Genomic DNA, 15,438 nt, shown 5'->3' on the forward strand with positions numbered 1-15,438 from the left:
GTTGGCTGACTCTTTTATGGGAAAAATGGAGAAGATTAGCAATCCATAGGCCTGTTCTTTTTGACTGAACCGGTTGTACTAGTTGACAGTTTATCTTTCTTTATAACAATGGAAAAAGAAAGATAAACTCTGAATTAATGCAGTCAGTTCAGATAAAAAGAATAGACCCCATACTTATATACAATCAAAGAGACACAAGGCTTTAGTCTACAATAGGTGATTGAAGCTTTAAACTATAAGAATTGACCAATCATAATCGATTATTTTTCTCAAATTCAACTGTGGTTGATCAATTTCTTACAGTTTAAGTCTTAAATAACTTTTTGTAGATCGAGACCCAAATAAGAAGGGAGGGTGTGCGTCACGGCGGGGCCGCTACGATCCACTTACATGCTACAAAAGTTTTGAAGCGTTAACCAATCGAAACAAAGAATTTTATGAATTGACCAATCAAAAAATGCTTCGAAGCATTTGTAGCACCAAGTGGACTGCACCCCGACTTACGAATAGATTTTCACAATATTATAATTCAGTGCAATAACAAATAGCCCTAGCCAGGGGGACTCGAATCGGCGACTAAAGGGCTTTTTTACTCTGGGACACCCTGCGGCACGAGGAATGTCTCGGTTGGTCTTGATCACGGTGTTTTTCGGACGATCGCACGGTCTGCTCGGTGGTGAAGGCGGGCACACGGAGAGGTACGGGCGGGTGAACGCGTCGTGTCAAGCGTGTCAAGCGGTACATCGGCTGTGGTCGACCGTGGTCGACTTTGGTCGGCCGCGGATGAGCGTTGCGCTCTCGGAAGTTGCACCTGGCATGAACTCGCCTCTGCCGTTGTCGCCGACGTCGCGCGGTCTCATGGGATTGCAACATCGTCGCAAATGACGCAGGCTCGGCTATCGGGCCGAATTCCACCGTCGGACGTTCGTCTTCGCGTAGGAACAATGTCCGGGTACACGGGGAGCAGCACGGCGTCATTCTACCGTCGTTGACTGATTCCCGCGGGGACAGTTTGTCGGTAAACAAAACGAGCGATCGAGCACGCGTAACTCTCACGTCCGGGAGCATCCCTCTGCTTTCCTCGCCACTCCAAGGATCGACGAATGCGGACGAGGCACGCGTATTGTCGTCTGGCTAGCGTTTTGTTGTGTCTGGTGTCGTCTCGCGGCAGCTCTTGCTTGAGATCGTCGGGCAACAGATATACAATAATAAGGTATCGCTACCAGAATTATTGTTTACTGTCGAATTATCACGAGTCTTTCTCGGTTTTCTTATGCTCCGCCAATCTCCCTGAGAGGCTAATCTGTTCATTTCGCGCGCGTTCGTCATTCTTTTCTTCTGATAAAACTTGGCCTCTCGAGGATAACTGTTGTAACATTGTTCACTCTCATATCTTTATATTCTTACTGCGTCTCTCTTCTCTAGATTTGTTCTGAGAGCTTTTGTTTGATTGGCTGTCTCGTCGGTGAGATTGTATTCCAAGATTTCTCAAAAATTTTTCCAAGCTTTCGTATCTCGAGGTTGCCAACTGAAAAATGACCTTTAATTCTTTGGTGTGATTTATCCAATTGGCGCTTAGCTTGGTCTTGATTCCACATTTTTTTCGGCAAATGTAATTGTTCTTTTAGACTGACATGCCGATTCTTATAATTTGCATATTTAATGAAGGTGAATCGGTTATCGAACAAAATAAAAATATTAGATCCAGTGTAAAGCACAAATGTTATGATAATAATAATAATAATAATAATAGTAATAATAATATGAGATATTGTGTCATTCTTTAGCTTTCCATCAAGACTGCCAATGTAAGACTGAATCATTGATGTATGGCATAATTGTCTTTGATGTCAAGTACGGTCAGCATCAATGGGAAACTGTTTTTCGTGCTTCAAGGTGCCACTTCCACCATCAATCAGCACTGATCAATCGATTGTATCTGAACATAAAGACGGTAGGTACAATTGAGATATTATTTTGAAACTTTTGTGAATAATTATACATTTTAGGCTTTTAGTAGAGTTAATTATAAAATAATATAATAACAATAAATTGAGTTGCTAATTTATTCAAATAAAATAAATATTTTTCTCCAAATACTGTTCTTTTATTTATAAATTTATAATTTTTTTATATTTACAGAAACAATGGAACTCAGAGGTTTGTTCCCAAACTCTTGCCAACAATCTGGTTCTTTTGTACCTGAAACACATGCAAATGGGAACAGGAAATCTACAAGTATGCTACCGACATTTAATAATGTAGGCTCTGATAATTGCGGTTCTGTACCTAATGTACAAAGCACGCTACGCCTATCGCGAGGGTTCTATGCGCGACTACAGCCATTAGGACGATCCAGTACATCATCGGGTCTCAATTTAACTGAATCTAAGCAACAAAGGGAACCATCAGAGAGTAAATTAAACGCACTTTTCGATCAATACAAGGTACAGAACATGAAAGAATGCATTTATTTTTATTAATTTTCTTAAAAATATATGAGGGAGAAATATTGTCTATGTGAAAGGATTGTTATAAACTATTTAAACGATAAATTAATTTATAATTTAAGATTATGAAAAATTATGTGCGCGCGATATATATGTAATATGATATTTTATTTCGTTTCAAGGATCCTCGTGAAGATGTAATATTAGCTGATGGTATAGAAAGACTCTGTGATGATTTACAATTATCACCCGATGAATTTAAAGTTCTCGTGCTCGCATGGAAGTTAAATGCGGAACAAATGTGCCAATTCACACGCCAAGAATTCGTCACGGGATTAAAAGCGATGAAGGTCGATAGTATACGTGGTATACAGGCACGATTGCCTGAGATTGTTCAAGAATTGACGGTCAATAGTGATTTGTTCAAGGATCTCTATCGATTCACATTCCGATTTGGCCTTGACGTGACGTCTGGTCAAAGAATTTTACCAGCTGATATGGCGATCGACCTTTGGAAACTCGTTTTCACGATACGTGAACCTCCACTCTTAACGAAATGGCTCAACTTTCTTGAATGCCATCACATTCGCGGGATTCCTAGAGACACTTGGAATATGTTTTTAAACTTTGCTGAAAGTATTGGAGATGATCTTGGTGCTTATGATGATGCAGAAGCGTGGCCAAGCTTATTTGATGACTTTGTGGAATACGAAAATGACCAAATGAACCAAAATATAACTAAAGATGACATTATGAAAGATACTTCTACCGACAAAGCTTAATGTTCTTATTCTATAAAAATAACAGAGGAACAAAAGGTATTATCTTAAATTTGATCTTTGAACAGAATATCATCTGTCATTATCCTGCGATATCAATATTTTATTCTTATGTATGATCAAGGAAGCGATATTCTTGATTATCACAATTATTTTTTTTTAAATATCCATTTGTTATTGCGTCATTTTCATTCTGTTTGGTATTCTATTTCCTAATGTAAATATAGCTTATTTCACGTATTTAATTCTGTCTTGTCATGCGCGCGCGTGGAAGAGAGAGAGAGAGAGAGAGAGAGAGAGTGTGTGTGTGTGTGTGTGTGTGTGTGTATGCGTATATGCGTGTGAGAAATTTGCGAGAAATCTCCATATTGCAAATTTTAATGTGCTAGCAGCAAATTACATATTATTATATATTTGTTTTATATAAACAAAATACGTTCATATTCAAAGTGGTATTTTTACACTTTGTCTTATGGTCTTTGATCATAATATATATTTAACAATTATGTTCTATGCAATTGCTTGTAATAATAAGCATGATGCATATTTGTATCGATATATAATTGTGCTTATTTATTGCGGTTATTTGCGTGAACGCGCGATATTTCATTATCAGTTAAATTCTTGTTCATCTTACGAGATGTTGCTTTATGAAAAATTTAAAATGCATACAGATAATTACGTAAGATTATCGCTTTTTTTCATTAAGTTGTGATATGTATAAACAGTGTATTTTTAAATTATACATATTAACACACGATTTAAAAAGATATAACATTATAAAATTTTGATACAATAATAAAATTACAGTTTTAAAAAACAAGAGCTGAATATTACCAATACATTGATGTTTATATTGTATTATAATATGCCTGAAAGGATGACGTGTTATATTATTATTTGTTGATTGAATGAATAGTATTATATTAATTTTTAATTTGCAGATGTAACAATATTGTACTCTAAATACTTTTTTAATATTTTTTTAAGCTAAAAGGATCATTTTTGGTATATTAATCATTCAACACACTTTTTTTTATCGTCTTTTATTATCTCTTATTTATAAGAGATGACAAAAATATTGAAATTTTATTAATTTTTGAAGTTTTATTAATATAAAAGTTTGATGGATCTATAAATATATAAATTCTAACAGAATTTATCATGCGATGATATTGCTAGAAATTAAAATTTTTAAGAGAGTAAAAGTATTAGGCATTTTGAAAAAAATTCTGTTCAAAGAAGATTCTTCAGGGAAACGCGACAAATGTAATTTCATATTTAAAAAAAAAATTTAGAAAAATTCCCATTTGAATTTGTTATACAGTGAATATAAATATATAGTTTTCAATACATTAACATCTCTTCTTTTTGAACATGTTAAAAATGAATATAAAATAAAATATTTCTTATTATTCATTCAAAGATTCTAAAATTTATTTTTGAAAAAATACATATTTTGGTCGGATAATATTATACATTAGTGATATTAATTTATCTAAAGCTTATACATAAACATATTTAATGCAACGTGACGTACTTATTACAAATTTTGGTCCTATGCAATTCTAGATTTATAACAACATTATAAACAATGGAAGGTGTGTACTAATTTAATTTATCTATTTAATTTATCTATTATTAATCTATTACTCTATTCACTCTTATTTATGAAAATTTGACTGAAAAAAGATTTAGCCAATTAGTGCAGCCAAATAATAATATGTAGTAACTTGCATATTATTAGGAATGTGGAGGTTTCTTTGACTTTTGCATATAAAATTGTCTATATACATGTATATAATGCCATGTCTTTCTAAAACAACAGGGAGGTTTTTATCGAATAAGTATTATGGTAAATTATTTGAAAACAAATATTTGAAGGCTTCGATAAGAAAAAATGTACGATATATTGTGCAATTTGATCTATTGCAAATAACTGGTAACAAAAAAAGATATATATATATATTTTGTTGTTATAAATTATTTACAATAGACTGGATTGCAATATTACAAATACATTATATATATATATATATATATATATATATATTATATATACATATATATATATATCAATCGCAAATAATTTTTTAGTCCAACATGAGCCTGAATGAAAAATATTAACATTCAAGATATATTTTCAGAAATTGTGCTTGAAAATATTCACCGTCCTTTTGTCCATAGTACCTGATGCAGGTACAATATGTAAATATCAAGATTTGAAAGTACGATTTAAATTTTGAAATAATGTTTAATGCGAAATATTCGACAAAATATATATTAAAATATGATCGACATCTCTAAATTTCAAATACTACTTTATTTTAAATAAAGTAATTTTTTATGTTATTGAACATATATACTCATCTCATATTTTACAATTATATTTTCGCTTTAAATATAAATTTAGAAAGTTTTCAATCCTGCTTAGAAACCTTTACTGCGAATTTTTGAATATGTTTTTGGTATATAATTTTGCCAAACTCTGTGATATACATATAAATTTACTTGAAATTATATATATATATATATTTTACAATTTTTCTGCGTAAACATGATTAATGAAGTTTTTAAATCTATGTTTCTATAAAGATACAAATATACTTCGCAAAAAGAGATATTAATATATTTTTGCTTTCAATCGCTTAACTATCTAAAGATAATGTAAATAAATATATTTATCTAAGAATTTAGAAATTCATCTATATGTGTATCACCTAAAGTATTATACGCAATAGCTCATGATTTTTTAATGCTTAGACTTAATTGACTGTTAAAATACAAATAGTATTAAGAGAATCGCTTTAGAATTTTTATTGTGATAATTTCTGATACAAAGATCGAGCCTGATAAAAAAAGAAAAATAAAAACATCGCATAGTCAAAAGTAAATGAAAATATTCAAATGACAGTGATATCGATGTTGAGAATAAAACAATAGATGTTTAAGTAGAATTCGAATATTAAGACTAATTATATACTGGATATTTATAATTGCAATTGTACATTTCGTATAAAAAAAAAATAAATTTTGATTCTATGCAATTATGCATCTAAGATATATTATAAATTAACTGACAATAAATTTATTTAACAAATTTTCTTTTTCAATAAATGTTAAAATAAATTGTAACAGAGCAAGAGATCGGGAATAATTAAAATCAAACGTAATATTCTAAATAAAATATGAGATCTGTAAATATATTTGAAGCAATTTACAAAGTTACTTAAAAAATATGAAAAATTAAACTAATCTTGAATAAGACATGATACAAAGTATCTTGTACTTTTATATCTAATATAGTTTTCATTTCTCATTTTGCTCTTTAATATTTCATATATATATATATGTATGTGTGTGTGTGTGTGTGTGTGTGTGTAATCAGAATTTCCAAGAATATTATATAAATGGAAAGGAGAAATGAAATTATTAAAAATATTGATTCGTGACATATACATCACATATATATTACGTTATATAATGGACCTTAATAAAAAATACATACACGGAAATTGGAAAAATATCTAAATATCAACCCAAGAAATTTTCTATTTAATAGCGCAATAATAGTAAACATAGCATCTTCTTTTAATGACTTTTAGAACGCATCCGATGAGATCCAATAGGAGAAATGATTTTCCAAGAGAAAACAAAAATTCCTTTGTTGAAAGCCTTGCATCTCCACGATACTAGAAATCGGTCCAAGATTTAAAAAAAAAATTATAGCCAATCGCATTGATTAACTTGACCAAATTATTCAAATGCGGTTAGTTAATTCTCTCTCCGACCGAGATCTCGGACCGATTTCTAGAACATCACGGACACAGAGAGGGCTGAATGATCAGGTGCGTTCCGAAACTCGTTGACAAGAATACATTACGATATTTTTTTTTTTATAGTGTGCGTAACGTAAGCGTGCTCGATCGTGGTGATCTATCGCGGGACGATCGTCGTGATGCGTATGTATGTACATGGTTCTTGGCGAGTGAACGCGTAGAGTGTTTTGTAGCGCAGTATCTCCGACAAGTTCTAAACGAGACTACAATTCGAGTGTCACCGTTGCTCGTCGCAGGTCGCCGTCGATTGCCATTAACGAACCAAACGTCTAGAGATGATTCCAGTGGAAACATGGCTCGATTGCTGACGGATCCCGGCGCTTGTGTAACATATTAAATTGCCGCACTGCGTAGCCGCACGTTGTCAAAGCGATCGGCGGCACCGCTTGGCCCTTCAGCTGCTTTTTAGCCGCTGCTGGCGCTCAGCTCGGCGCAGCTCGGCTCAGCCCAGCTCGCTTCGACTTAGCTTGGCTCAGCTTCGCTCAGCTCGGCGCTGCCAAACTGTCGCTCGCCAGTGCTCGCACTGCCTCATACGTTGCACATCGTGATCGGACATCACTGTCGATTTAACCTAATCACCTAGTCGGCGAAGCGGAGTTTGCCCTCTCTTCGCAAAACGTTTCGCACCTCTCGGGGGATAATTAGTTCATCCTTTGCCCCTTATGCAATTTCTACCTGCGATCGTCTTCGGCGCCGTTCTCGCGGGGAGGTATGTGTGTTTTATAACGATAATTTTCATTGAAAGTTTAAATTTGACGGAGTTTAAATTGGAACGATGGACTTTGCAGCGTCCTGCCTCGATATACAAGACGAACGTGCGTAGCATTTATGTACGTTCTTGACGAAATTTTTATCGCTCATCTTCATTTAGTTAAATACATGTCTAGCGTGACGCCAAGTCCGTCATTGGCACTTTTCCTTTTTTTTTTCTTTTTTTATAAATTATACTTTCATCTTTATCACATTTTTTTTATTTTATCTTTGTTACAAGATAATGTATCAGCATTAAAGTTTATGAACAAATTTCTTTGTGCTAAAAGTTTATATAATTTCTTATCACTGACAAAGTGAAAATATAATTTTTTACACAATTCCTTATGTATATTTTTAGGTTACTTAAGTAACAACAATGTCTGTACACTACAAATTTAAATCTACTTTGGACTTTGATACCGTGTCGTTTGATGGACTGCATATTTCAGTGGCTGATTTGAAGAAGGCTATATTTCATCAGAAACGTATCGGCAAAAACACAGATTTTGATTTACAAATTACAAACGCACAGACAAAAGAAGGCAAATATCTCATTTTTTTCTTTTTTATCTAGTTAAATTATATAAATATATTATAACTGATTGTTGATTGTATTTGATTATTGATACTAAATAATTAATGAATGATAATCCATGATTTTTATAGATTATACGGATGATAATGCATTAATTGCAAAAAATACCAGTCTTATTGTTGCCAGAGTTCCATTGACTGTCCAACAGAAACGTTCTTGGGATCGAACTGAAACTCCTCCATTCAGTAATGTAAAAGACGAAGCTAATTTAGGCCGAGCTGTAGATCTCACAAGATTAGATGGCTCAGAAGAGGATAAAATTCGTGCAATGATGACACAATCAACTCAAGATTATGATCCATCAAAGTATGCACTTTTATTGATTTATTGATACAAATGGGGCTAATTTTACATACAACTATATAATATACTGTTACAATAAAACTGTCTAATATAAATATATTTAATATTTTGTTCAGTTACATGAAAATTCGTGGAGCCAATCAAACTGGCGACGTACCTGCAAATTACCGTTGTTATAAATGTCACCAGCCTGGACACTGGATAAAAAACTGTCCATTGGGAATAAATCAAGAACCAATTGAAATAAAGAAAAGCACAGGTATTCCCAGAAGTTTTATGGTACCAGTTGAAGGACCTTTGGTACCTGGTGCCATGATGACACCTACAGGACACTATGCTGTTCCCGCTATCGATCAGTAAGTCTCAATTAATATATATTTATTACAAAACTTGAAACAAATATATATATCATACAACATGTATATAATTGTTATTTTGTGTTCTCTTTAGTCAAGCTTACAAGGAAGGTAAAAAGGAACGACCACCATTTTCGCAAGATCCAGAACCTGTAGCAGAAAAGCCAGAGATACCAGAGGATTTATTATGCAACATCTGCAAAGATCTTTTGACAGATGCAGTAATGATCCCATGTTGTGGAAATTCCTTTTGTGACGAATGTAAATCTTTCATTATTAAATTTAATGATAAATTTACAGTTATTAAAGTTTTTATGAATTTTTGTGTTTTACAGAATCATTATATTTATTTATTTCTTTTACAACAGGTATTCGTACGTTTTTATTAGAATCTGAGGAACACGAATGCCCAGATTGTAACGAGAAAGATGTGTCCCCGGAAACTCTTATACCAAATCGATTTTTACGTAATGCAGTAATGAATTTTAAAAATGAAACTGGTTATGCTAAAAGACAAACATATCGGCCTTCTGCTCAAAGTACTGGACAAACCACGGCGCCAACTGATCAACCAAAAATTGAAACGCAGCAAGCTGCGAGTCATGTATCTTCTCAGGCTAAAACTGTACAACCATCTGTGGTTTCTAATATTCCATCGCAAGAACCTGTAGAACTGCAATCCACTAATGTCGAATCTACTTCGCAACACTTTCCAACCACTGTCTCTAGTTCGCAGCCACAATCGTCAACCAGTAAGTGTTTATTGTTATCAGACATTGTTTTAATGTATACATAATTTTAAAAGAAATAAATAAAACTAATGTCAAGAATGATTCTAATGAATCTAGATAACATAATGAGAAAAGATTGTTTTGTATACAGTTTCAAGTTTAATAAGTATTAGTTTAATCATATAATCTGTTGCATAGTTTCGATTAGCTTGAAATCAATGTGTGGCAGCATGCAGGTGTCATTTTTGTTGCTGAGAGTGTGGTATCTAGTTAATTTCATTATAAATTTTCATAATAAATTCAATAATATTATAAAAGTTTAGGTATTTTATTTAACAATGTAAAAATTATTAAAAATTTACTCAAATGATTTAAAATTAAATGTTTATTTGAAATATATCATTGAATGTATATTACTTTATAAAAATCTGACAAGTGGGAAATCCATGCTAATGTAATCACATGAAGATATTGTTATACATAGCGAAATATTAGATTTATTAATTTTAATGTTTTTACATGATATTATTTGCAATAATATTTTTTAAGTTTATTTTATGTTCAAAATTGTATAGGTTATACTTCTGTTACAAAGATATGTTCGTATATTATTATAAAGATCTCAAAGTGAGAAGATTTACATTATGTCTAAGATACATATCCAACATCTTTCGAAATCACAAAGAAAATCATTGTGCTGATTTTAAGATAATTTAATTGGGCATATAACATAAATATTATAATAATATATTCACATAAATAGGATATATAATACATTATTGAGTTTTATTTATAAATGTTGTATATAATAAAATGTTCGCAGCTGTGTGTGTATGTTTTTTTATGTATGAATACGCGCGATCTTTTATCAATTTTAATTAAATATTTCATATTTACATATTTCATATTTACAAATGTTTAAATGCTGCAATCATATTGATTAATGATCTCTCTCTTTAATGGTCTCTTTAATCTATATAGATAAAATATGAAAAATTCTTGTGTAAATTTCAATAACAGAAGGACAATTAATCGTCGCTGAAACATTATTTTATGATACATATATAACAAGCCCTGTTTGTCATACATATATATATCTTATTACATTGAAGAGACTGTATCTCTCTGTGTATTTCTCGCACGTAAACAGAAGCAGGCGCCATTGTATTGGAATATGTAGTCAGTTTTTATTTTAAATTAATATCGCATAGCAGTTGAAAAAATAATTCTGTCGCGATGGGACATATCAAATTGTTTGCCTATTTTCGCTACAATCGTATATTTTTAACGATACATTTGAATTTATTTCGACCAGCTGACAATATGAAGCATATAACCTCAAATGCATTATGAAAGAAAAAAAAAGAGACAGAAACAGAATGAAAAAGTCCTGTACGCTAGTTCAGTGTGCTATGGATTTATCGCTAATCCGTTCTTTAGTGAGCCGTAATCGCTAATTTGAATCGCTTAATCACATTTAATGTGCTTCTGACAGCTCTGCCTGAATCTACTTCAGAGTCACAGTTGCAAAGTGACTCGGTAACAAAACTAACAACTGATGAGGAAACTGAGGTGCCTCCTCCTCCAGGAACAGAGCCTTTACTCCCGATTCCTGCCATCGTGAGCTCACCAGAAAGAGAACGCGAGAGAAGTGATCCATCGAATCGCGATAAGAAGGAACGTGACAATGAATATTCGGGAGAACGTCAATCGAGGGAACGTCGACGAAGTTTCAGTAGGGATGGACATCGTGATAGGTAAGTGAAAAGCTGCAAATTTGCAACATGAAATCTCTATCGCGATGCGAAAGATGAGACGAGTCGAGTTATCTTTTATTTTCCACAATAATACAGAAGTGGAGAGCGTGGTCGCAGAATCGAGAATTTACGACCATTAAACCGTAACCGAAATCGATCCCTTTCGCCCAGGCATTCCCAACACGGCGAATATCCAAGTTCAGTGCTACCTCATTTAATGAACCCACCTCCCTCCAAGGGATATCAAGGTCATTTAGCGGATGATGGACATTATCCATCTGCTATGCATTATGACAGTGGGATACGACGATCCAATGAAGATCGTGCAGGCACTCCAACGGTAAGTGATATCAAGAAAGTTTGTTACTTTAATAATTTATATTAATTTATATTAATTTATTATATATCAAACATTGTACATTGTTGTAATATTTTAGGTCGATGAACCACATTTACATGTCCCTTCATCTGGTAATCAACCACCGTTATTGCCGTTCCCACCAGGCGAAGAGCGCATACCGGCACCAAATTACAATCAGCCACCACCAAACGTACCTCCGCATAATCCTCCACATAATCCATCACATAATGCTCCGCTTTTGCCAGATCCATATATGAGTCATCGAATACCGATATATCCGCATCAGCAAGGACATTACGGCGGACCGCCGAGATATGACAGACCTCCTTATCAACAACAGGTATATCGACCATCTCAACCACCTCGAAACTATAATGGGCCACCGAGACCAATGAGAGGATTACATCATAGTAAGCAACTTGAATTCGATTCTGTATATCATATATGCTGAAATAACAAGCGTTCTAAATTAACTAAATTATAATGTATTCATATTCTTTCAAATTATTTGATATTGCCATTTGACATTTTATATGACTTATTGTATGTATGATTTATCAGTATTTAATTTCGGATCATCTATATCTTGTTTCAGTGGGATATAGAAATTCACAACCACCTCCACCAGGATTAGGTAGAAATGTACACAATGGTAATCCACCTGGGTGAGTTAATTATTTTTTTAAATTTAATTTTAATTTTCTAAAACAAAGGGAAAAATCAAAAGCATGAAACTAAATGCAGGATCTTTGTGTGCGATTGTTTATAAATTAAAAACAATAAATATAATAATAATATAATATAAATAATATAATATTATTTCATGCTCTTGATCTTTCATTTTGTTTTGAAAAAACATAAGCTATAATATTATTATTTAATTTTCTATTAATTTAGAAATCTCAATCAATTTTAACGCACATTTTTTCTTTTAATCACTTGCGTTAACGTATATCTTTCATTAGAATCATCGATGATCCATTGGAAGCGTTCGAACGCATGCTCAGAGAAAAGGATGAAAGGGACCGGCGTTTGGGGAAGCATAGAAGAAGAAGCAGAACACGATCTCGTTCACGTAGCTATAGTCGATCGAGATCACGTTCTTTTGGTCGTAGATCGCCTTTTGCATCTCGTATCAGTCGATCTCGCAGTCCGCCATCGAAGCGAAGATCATCAAGATCACCGTTGCCTCTCAGACCTCGTAGTCGTACCCCAAAACGTAGATCCAGAAGCGGTAGCTTCTCTATCAGCAGGTACTTGTTTTATAGTTTTGAAGAAAATACGCAATCGATAATATGTTCGCTGTCGGTTAATTCTTAAAGTTTCATCCCACATTGCAGATCTAGATCATATTCCCGCAGTCAGTCGCCAAGACTATCTCCATCGAGAGACAGAGAGAGAGACAGGGAAAGAGATCGTGATCGTGAACGCGATCGCGACCGTGATCGTGATCGTGACAGAGATCGCGAGCGAGATCGCGACTTGTTGCCCAGATATCGATCGCCAATCAGATCACCTCCAAGGTATATTTCACATAATATCCATTATCGTATAAAAGACTTTGTAAAATACATTTCGAATACACTACATTTTAAATGTGTGATCTTTCAGATTTCAAAGAGAGAGAGATCGTGAAAGAGACAGACCGCGATCACGCGAACCTCGAGATGGATATAATACTTACTATGGCGATTCGCCGGCTCATGATTATCAGTTTCGTGATCGTGAGCGCGATTTGCCGCCTAGAGAGAGACCATTGCCAAGATATCCTATAGGAAGAAATCAGCCGTCCCAACACAATATACCGCCGTTGATGTCGCATCTAGTCACTGGAAGTCACCCACCACCACCGCTTATGTCATTGGGACCTTCGCCTACGGACAGGAAAGACTATTATGATTCCTACAACAGGTATTTTCGCCTCAATAGTATTTTCATTCATGTACACTACGTTATGCAGATCTACCGACATATTTATGCCATTAGTTTACTTAAGTAAAAAGGTTCCGAAATTATGGTTGTTGAATTTATACCGCAATTGAATTATAGCGATATGATATTCAAATCGAATTGTCTTGTTAGCGAGAAATTTGTGTGCACTGAACCGATTTTAAAAGTTATTTGAACTTTGCATATATAAATTAAAGACGTAGTAACGTTGCATAAATTTGACAAGCATTTCTATATTCCATCTAATTTCATAGAATGAAGTAAAAAATATTTTGTTATGTTGCTAAATTAAGAGATCCATGTTTTATATTAGATACGATAGACGCGTGTACGATAGCGCACGCGCTATTTAATTTTTTAAACAGAAGGAGCAAAAATTATAATACTGTTACACTATTATTAACCCTTCACAATACAACTATCAATCAAACGATTTTCACGATGTATAAATCAATGTATAAATTTTTATATAGAAAAATTGAAAGATAAAATTTATGAGATTGATTAGTTAATTATAGATAGAGATGTTAATAATGGATTGATATATGTAAATCTTCCATATTTTTTCTTTTATGCATAAATTTGTTTTTTTTAGCTATTTATTTATTTTTTTTTATTTTTTTATATTAATATTATTCTTTCTTTTCTATCTAAAAAAATTTATTATTATGAATATGGAAAATAATTGAAGAAAAAGGAACTAAAAGTACATATATATAATATACATATATATGCCTTATGTCAAATTTATGCACTAAGATTGTATATTTTATAATATTTTAATTTTTGCAAGAATGATACGTTGGAAATTGTGATTATGTGTTGGATATTGTGAGATTATTGTATTGGTTAATTCGTATCTCGTATGATATTCGATTGTGTATAAATCGATGCATTTTTTTCTATATTCTTGTATGCTATCGAGGAGAAGAGTTGGAAAAGATTGCGTTTTTAATACCGCATATTTAATATACTCCTGTCTTAAAATTAAACTGTTATTTAATTAGTACATTTTTAAGGATAAATAAGACAAAATGTATGAATGAGAGTGAATGTGTGATTTACAGTAGAACTCCCTATCAGGGAAATGAATAATCGGTTGATCCGATAAAATATTCAAAATATTATTATTTATTTATAGGGATATAAATTAAACAAAAAAGATATATATTGTACATCAATATTTATTCATTTATTTGCAAAAAAATTAGTAATTTTAAAATGCCAGAAATTATAGTTGCGTTGTCCAAATGTAACACATGTGAAATAATTCTATCGCAGCATCTGATTTTTGATAAAAATATGTTGAAAAATCTTGATGAAAATACTGCGAGTTGAAGTGAAGAGCGGTTAAAGTGAAATCGGATAATAGGAAATCTACTGTATTTGCATAGCGAAACTTTTATTCTAAAATTTTTTGTATATTTATATTTTGTATTTATTCTTGCTATAGAATCCGTTTTTAATAGTTATAGATTTTTTACATTAAATAATTATTTATATTAAGATTTACAATTTTCTTTTACCACACACATATCACTATTTATGCAATACAGGCACGCAC

General features: G+C 32.7%; 2 protein-coding genes across 6 annotated transcripts in view; both read left to right on the forward strand.

The window, feature by feature from the left end:
* Positions 1 to 591: 591 nt before the first annotated feature.
* SCCRO3 (defective in cullin neddylation 1 domain containing SCCRO3) lies at positions 592 to 6,305 on the forward strand. 2 transcript variants are annotated; one of them, XM_089071562.1, is made up of 5 exons: positions 592 to 1,213; positions 1,788 to 1,954; positions 2,143 to 2,447; positions 2,633 to 3,268; positions 5,377 to 6,305. In XM_089071562.1, exons 2-4 carry the CDS (start codon positions 1,870 to 1,872, stop codon positions 3,230 to 3,232), a joined length of 990 nt encoding a protein of 329 aa, XP_088927688.1. In that variant the 5' UTR covers positions 592 to 1,213; positions 1,788 to 1,869; the 3' UTR covers positions 3,233 to 3,268; positions 5,377 to 6,305. The 2 variants fall into 2 exon arrangements, with proteins under 2 accessions (XP_088927688.1, XP_011643548.1); XM_011645246.2 differs by lacking the exon at positions 5,377 to 6,305 and having other exon boundaries at positions 2,633 to 4,052.
* An 834-nt stretch (positions 6,306 to 7,139) lies between these two features.
* Positions 7,140 to 15,438, forward strand: part of LOC105431209 (something that sticks like glue) — a 15,168-nt gene continuing 6,869 nt past the window's right edge. For 2 of the 4 annotated variants that reach the window (XM_011645247.3, XM_089071530.1), the window contains exons 1-13: positions 7,140 to 7,777; positions 8,180 to 8,363; positions 8,488 to 8,722; positions 8,836 to 9,075; positions 9,170 to 9,336; positions 9,444 to 9,827; positions 11,302 to 11,563; positions 11,660 to 11,903; positions 12,001 to 12,334; positions 12,520 to 12,589; positions 12,890 to 13,177; positions 13,265 to 13,447; positions 13,536 to 13,835. In XM_011645247.3, the coding sequence (XP_011643549.3) occupies positions 8,198 to 8,363; positions 8,488 to 8,722; positions 8,836 to 9,075; positions 9,170 to 9,336; positions 9,444 to 9,827; positions 11,302 to 11,563; positions 11,660 to 11,903; positions 12,001 to 12,334; positions 12,520 to 12,589; positions 12,890 to 13,177; positions 13,265 to 13,447; positions 13,536 to 13,835 (2,873 nt within the window). In that variant the 5' untranslated portion in view covers positions 7,140 to 7,777; positions 8,180 to 8,197. Of the gene's footprint in view, positions 7,778 to 7,874; positions 7,899 to 8,179; positions 8,364 to 8,487; positions 8,723 to 8,835; positions 9,076 to 9,169; positions 9,337 to 9,443; positions 9,828 to 11,301; positions 11,564 to 11,659; positions 11,904 to 12,000; positions 12,335 to 12,519; positions 12,590 to 12,889; positions 13,178 to 13,264; positions 13,448 to 13,535; positions 13,836 to 15,438 lie in introns of those variants that run through there. The other 2 variants (XM_089071529.1, XM_089071531.1) reach the window with 2 other exon arrangements.

Source organism: Pogonomyrmex barbatus, unplaced genomic scaffold (genome assembly GCF_055798465.1).
Source record: "Pogonomyrmex barbatus isolate J1 unplaced genomic scaffold, ASM5579846v1 scaffold12, whole genome shotgun sequence".
NCBI lineage: Eukaryota > Metazoa > Arthropoda > Insecta > Hymenoptera > Formicidae > Pogonomyrmex > Pogonomyrmex barbatus.